This window comes from Phalaenopsis equestris, unplaced genomic scaffold (genome assembly GCF_001263595.1).
Source record: "Phalaenopsis equestris unplaced genomic scaffold, ASM126359v1 Scaffold001091, whole genome shotgun sequence".
NCBI classification, from domain to species: domain Eukaryota; kingdom Viridiplantae; phylum Streptophyta; class Magnoliopsida; order Asparagales; family Orchidaceae; genus Phalaenopsis; species Phalaenopsis equestris.
This window is the reverse complement of record NW_018165530.1, coordinates 534,862-541,751: the sequence shown is the minus strand read 5'-3', so window position 1 is coordinate 541,751 and position 6,890 is coordinate 534,862. Positions and strand designations below refer to the sequence as shown.

At 41.0% G+C, this 6,890-nt stretch overlaps 1 protein-coding gene across 1 annotated transcript in view; it reads left to right on the top strand.

Moving 5' to 3' along the window:
• The window catches only part of LOC110033088 (bifunctional dethiobiotin synthetase/7,8-diamino-pelargonic acid aminotransferase, mitochondrial), a 124,754-nt gene that overhangs the window by 60,768 nt on the left and 57,096 nt on the right, over window positions 1–6,890 (top strand). Inside the window, exon 7 of the mRNA XM_020736950.1 lies at window positions 5,652–5,746. Coding sequence (XP_020592609.1) covers window positions 5,652–5,746 — 95 coding nt within the window. The remainder of the gene's footprint in view (window positions 1–5,651; window positions 5,747–6,890) is intronic.

Sequence of the window (6,890 nt, the reverse complement as noted above, 5' to 3'; positions counted from 1 at the left end):
TTCGTCATCTGGGGTCGGCCGGACGAGTTCGCCGGCGGGCGAGTCAATTTAAGCCAAAATTGTGTGTGATGCAACGAGTGTGTGAAAAGCGGCGTTCGCGAGTAATCGAGTCACAAAGGGTTCACCTAAGGCTGTTGATCCTATAGGAACTCAATTTCGGGCCCTCTACATGCTGGTCCTTAGCCCTTACAACTAGAAGTTGAGTGCTCGGAACCACTCATGCGAGTTCTTCACAAAAATGAGTCAAGAAGTGGCTTGAAGTTCTACGGGAGGTGGGCTCCATTGCTAGTCCGCTAGGATGGTCAACAAGGGACTCCTAAGGCTAGATCCTAAGTTCTAAGAGTAGGAGACTAAGACCTCACAAAAATGAGGTCAACAGTGGTCTGGCTTGTTGATTTATTGTAGGCAAATTCAGCTTGAGTGAGTATGAGTTCCCATTGTTTGATGTATTTCCCAACGAAGCATCAAAGAAGATTCCCAAGGCTTATATTAATGACTTCGATCTGCTCATCCGTTTGAGGATGTGCTGCAGAACTAAATTTGTGTTTAGTCTCTAATTTTCTCCGGAGGGTTCACCGGAAGTGGCTCAAGAATTTAACGTCATGATCCCTTGTAATGGTCATTGGAATGTCGTGAAGCTGAACGATATCGCGAAAGTACAAATCGACATTATGACCTTCATCTAACGTCTAGTGGTAGACAACAAAATGAGTCGTTTTTAAGGAACGGTCAACTAGGACGATGACAGTCCTTGTTTTTTGTGTCTGTTAGTCCTATGATAAAGTCTATGCTGACATCGCCCAAAGGCGCTTCAGGGACTAATAAAGGTGTGTACAATCATGCATTTTGGCCGTGGGGTTTGGCAATATGATAAATCTTACATTGTCAGCCGTGTTGCTCCATGTCTCGTGTTAGTCGGGGCCAAATAAAATGTTCTCTCACGAGTGCGAAAGTTTTATCTCTGCCAAAATGGTCTGCCAATCCGTTATTGTGGTTCTCCTGTATATAGCTTCGCGTAGTGAGCATCAGGGTATGCATAATTTGTTGTTGCAAAATAATTAGCTGTCCGTTTTGTAGAATTGCCTATGAGGTTTCTCCATTCACTGTTCTCAGATTTCCTGGATGTCTTCATTTGTCTCGTATAAGTCTTTTATAACTTCAAAGCCTACCACGTGCGTCTGCAAGGATGTGATCAAGAGGCGACGACTGTTTAGAGCGTCCGCGACGTGGTTTTGATTTTTGGCTTTGTGTTTGAGTATGAACTGGAAGGATGCTAAGAATTCTACCCATATAGCGTGGCACGCCCTTTGAGTTGTTTTTACTATTTAAACATTTTAGAGCTTCTTGATTCGTGAAGAGGGTGAACTCGATTGTGAGTTGTTAATGATTTCAGTGTTTTAGAGCTCTAATAATGACATAAAATTCTTTGTCGTAGGTGAAATATTTTTATTGAATCACATTTAGTTTTTGGCTGGAATAGTTATGGGGTGACCACCTTGACTTAGTATAGCCCTGATGCCTACGCCGAAAGCGTCACACTCAAGCTTGAATGGTTGTTTGAAATCGAGTATAAGGCAAGAATTGAGGCTTGAGTGATATTTTCTCTCAATATGTCGAATCTGGTCTGTGCTGTGACCGCCCATGTGAATTCTTTTCATTTCAACAACTCTGTGACGGGGCGGTGATAATGCTGAAGGTGCAAACAAATCTTCGATAGAAGGAGACTACCCTTAAGAATTGTTGAAGCTCGGTGAAAGATTGCGGCATTGTCCAACTTATGACTGCCTTGATTTTTGCTGGGTCCATTTGTATTGCCCTGCTAGAAACAGTGTAGCCCAAAAAATATACTTGGTTTGTGAGCAAGTGACACTTCTTGGGGTGGGCGTATAGTTGTTCGGATCGTGAAACTTCGAATACCTCCTGTAGGCATGTGGTCTTCTTCAGATTTACTATAAACCAAAATATCATCTAAGTAGACAACTACGAATCTCCCAATATGGGTTCAAAAAACTTGGTTCATTAGACACATGAAAGTGATGGACACATTGGATAGGCCGAAACGCATGACTGTTCATTCATAAAAAACATCTTGTGCCTTAAAGGCAGTCTTCGACTCGTCTCCCGGTCTCATTCTAATTTGTTTATATCTACTCCGTAGGTCAATTTTTGAGAAGACGATGATGCCATATAAGTGATCTTAGAGATTGTCGAGTCGTGTTATGGGAAAGTGATATTTGATTGTAATTTTGCTGATGGCACGACTGTCAATGCAAATCCCCCAGGAGCCATCTTTCTTCGGTACTATGAGCTTGGGTAAAACACATGGACGGTGCTTTCGTGTGCTAACCCTCTCTTAACAAGATCCTGCACATGACATTGGAGTTCTTCATACTCTGCGGGTTGTAATCGGTAGGCAGGTTTATTTAGTATGAGGTCGATGGCATGTTGGATGTCCAGTAGTAGAGGTAATCCATCTGGGAGATCATCGTTCATAACATCTTAGAAATCGTGTAGCAATGCTTTAAGTTGTGTGAATGTTTCATTATCCTTGTTGATACCTTCTAGGAGGACTGCTTGACCAGAGTTAGTGCTATCGACGTGTCACGAATTGATTACAAGGTCACCCAGGAGATTAATGCTTCTTATGTCGTGGCCGTCACATCTTTTATGGGCAATAACATGATATGATTTCCATCTTTCTTGAATGTATAGGTGTTATTGTAGCCATCGTGTTGTGTTCTTCGGTCGAATTGCCATGGTATCCTCAGAAGAATGTGCCATGCTTCCATTGGGACTACATCACACTAAACTTGCTATTGTAGTTGATTGTCGATGGATAATTCAACTAGGCATGGTATCCTCATTCTCTTTTTTGAGTAAGGTGAGAAAGTATGATCACAAATGTTTTTGTGTGGCTAAACCTAACTTCTTAACCATTAGGGTGAATACACCATTTTCACAACTACCGCCATCGATGATCAAAATACAGATTTTGCTTTTTGTTGTGCATGTGCGAAAGATGCTGTGTCGTAGCCATGAAGGGTCTCTTTCGAGTTCTAACTAGCGGACCTTCCGTATGACCAATAGTTTGCATCAACCTTCGAGGAGGGGTAGTGCTTGTTCTAAAACATCCTTAGATTGGGCTTCCTTAATGATGGCTTCTTCAGTAAATGAGACAACACGGGTGGTGGGGTATTTGGCAGGTATGTGGTCGTACCTATGACAATTAAAACAGTTTCGTGTAGGAATTGTCCCAAAGGAAGTTCCCTTTTCAGGTTTTGCGCTGCTCATGGTGGTTTTTGTGTTTCTTAGTAGTGACTTGCCAGCTTTCGACGTGGTCTTGTTGGTAGACGTGGCTTGAGGTGATGGTTTGAATGTCTAAGTCTGTCGGAAGAAGTTTTGAGACTTAGCTTGATTTTGTTGTCCTACTTTTAATGTGAGGGTCTAGACATCATTTAGAATCCAATATGGCTGGAGTTGTAAAATGTTGCTAATGGTGGGTTTTAAACCTCTGAGATAGCGGACGATTGTGTGCTGCTCTTGCTCGACCAAGTCACACTTCATCTGTGTATGATCAAATTGTGTCATGAATTCCTCAATCGATAGATAACGGTGGTGCATGTTGTGGAACCGGAGGAACATATCCTGACGATAGTGGGATGACAGGTATTGTCTTTTTCGTTTTTTCCTACTTAGTGATATTGTTGTCCCCGTTGCGTTATCATTGCCATTGCAAGTTGTCCCACCATAACGAAGTGCTATTCTTTAGTTTGATGGCGGTAAGCTTTACTGGTTTATCTGTCAGTACCTCCTTGTAATTAAAGATGTGTTCGATTGCTCGTAACAAGTCGATGAAGTTTTCATACTCCATGCTTTTGTCGAATTGCGGTAGGTTTGTTTTGATGTCGAAATCCCGATGGGTGCTGAACGTGGGCTCCTCTCGTGGTCTCCTTTAATAGTGATTGTCAAAGCGGTGTGGTCAATATTCGTCATCGCTTGCATCATCACGTTGAAACGGATTTAGGTCGTTGTTGCGGTCTCCTGTTCGACTCTCGATGTCCCAATTGAGAGTAATGTCGTCTTGAATCCCTTCGTCCATCTTAGCCAATCGTTGTTGCAAGTGACAAATCTCTCGTTGTATTTCTTCACGGGTTGGGTTTGGCTCATATCGACGTGGCGGCATAATCAGAAGTGTTTGGGAAAAGAAGCAAGAGATGAAAGAGGGAGAAGATAAGAAAACAAGGGAAAATAAGGAAGAGGAAAAGTAAAGAAAGAAGAAAAAAAAGTTTTGGGTGGCTGGGGTGGGGGCGGATACTAGGGAACCCTACGATAGGACTAATGTTGAGCTAACTCTGATACCAAATGATGCCGGAGTTAACCCAAACTATGGCTCATACGACAATTTTTTTGCTGATTTCGAAGGAAGTACAACATGGACTCTTGGACGAAATAAAATACAAACTTGTGCATGATAACACAAGAAGTAACTACTCAATAGGTAATAAAACAAGTACTACAAAAGGGTAGGAACATTTCAGGACAACGCCGAGTGGTGGCCGAGACTCCACCGGAAGGGATGGGGAAGCGTCGAGTGGTGTTGGGAGGATCTGGAGGCGCTGCGGCTGACGGGGGAGACGCAGGAATGGAAGGCAGCGGCTAGAGGAGGACTGAATGGAATTTGGAGGTGTTGCTGCTGACTGGAGGAGGCGCAGAAATGGAAGGCAGCGTCTGGATAGGAGCTGGGAGGGAATGTAGGGTTCTACGGCCTGCTAGAGGAGGCTTAGGAGTGGTTGGCGGTGATGGTAGAGTGGGGTAATCACCACCTTAGGCTATCTATAGCCGAAGCACCTCTCGCCGTCGGATACAACCCCTCGGGAGGGGAATACCGTCGTGGCAAACCTGAAACTAGAAATCACATAAAAGCTGATTAGACCTAAGAAAAAAGAAACATGCATAAATAGGAGGCAAAGGCAAGATCCTAGGAAGGAAGGAGGTGAAAAAATGGAAGGGAGAAATAGCTAGCTGCAACGGCTTGGATTGGCGGGAACTAGGGCATGGGAGAAGAAGAGGCGAGTGAATCAAGCACAGAGGGAAAATAAGGCGAGGTGGAATGCCCGCCATTAAGTAGAATGCACCGGCCCCGGTCTAGCCGGAAGGCTAGACTGGTTCATTCGCCCCGCTTGGACCTGCGGCTGTAAACAGTCCCGCGTCAATAACTCTACATATTTTTTAAATCACGTGCATTTTGTGCAATCTGTGCCTTCTAAAACTTGTATCCATTTTCTGTTGGCACCCTATCTACATCCCACTAGCTGTCCTTGCTTTATAATAATATTATATGCCGATGAGTTGCCCATTCGCTTATGCGGAGATGGAGTTACTCATGCTGGTAGTTTTATTTTTTTCTGTCTGCTTACAAATAAGTAATTTTTTTGACGGATGAACACCTCTTCACTTTGGATTGCATTTAATCATCCTCAGAATTTTTTTCTATTTAATGAACAAGGACAAACATACCGAAATCCTGTAGAAGTTGAAGGAAATGCTGATCATTGACAGCATATGTGAAATTGAATGCAACACTTGTGCTTCAATAACCGTGCAGCAACTGATTTCTCTTAAAATTTTTACCTGTTATAACTTTTGCTCAGGTTCTAGCTCTCCGTGGATCTTATCATGGAGATACTTTAGGTGCAATGGAAGCACAAGCGCCAACATCTTATACAGGCTTTCTCCAGCATCCTTGGTACAAATTTGCGACCTATATAATCTATCAATGTCTCTATCATAAGATGCATTATGTCAGTTAAGCTTATACGCATCAATATAAAAGACTAATTTTTTTAACTATTTATTTTATTTTCATTTATTTATTTGTACTAGGAGTTATCTTACTTTAGTTTTAGAATGTAATGTATATGGATCTAAGTTTACTGGCAATTTAAAGGTAGGGGACTATATTTGACCCACCCCACGTATCATAGGGTGAAAATGAGCCCAAAGGTTACACATTGAGGACTTCTTACTTGTGAGCTTGTGCAATATATTATAAACATATCAACTTTAGGACAAGTTTGCCTTCATATGGGATCACCTTTATCACTTTCTATGTAAGCTATAATAAGCATATTAATTTGAGAACCATTACCTTCATGTGGGCTCAGCTTGACAGTCCTATCTATACAAGCTATCATAAACATATTAACTTAAGAACCCCTTTCTCTCCATACGGGCTCACCTTTTGTCACGCCACTCATTCTGATTATCATAAACATATCATTATCAACTTATTCCAAATATCATGAATTTTATTAAACTCAATTTATTTTCATTTTCTGAACATTTGAATACTTGTATTATTCATATTTAACTAGTATTTCAATTATGTGCAGAAATCTATGGGTTATAAGTGCCAATTGGCCTATTTTAAAATTTAACATTTTAATTAAATATTAGTGTAGTCCAAATACTTCAAATTCGTACTTTTAATTATTTAAAATGATGCGTAATTATTTAATCACAAATGATAGAAAATAAATGTGCATTTTGCAATATGAGCACCTTCTAACACATTACTTATATATGAGGCTAACTTATAAAATTTACGTACAATGTCTAAAGTAAATTTATTTTCTAAATAGAAGTGTACCTCATCCAATTGACATTTGACTACAATATAAACTTTCTTGATATGGGCACATTGAAATCTCTCTCTTTTGCCAAGTTCTCTTCTCCTTCCCATCTTCCTTTGACCCTAAAACTCACACCTCTGTTTCAGCTCTTGATGCTTTTAGTATTGAGATATATGGCCTACTGCTTAGTACCGTTTACTACTACTTAATAGAATTATAAAAACACACACACACACACACACACACACATATATATAT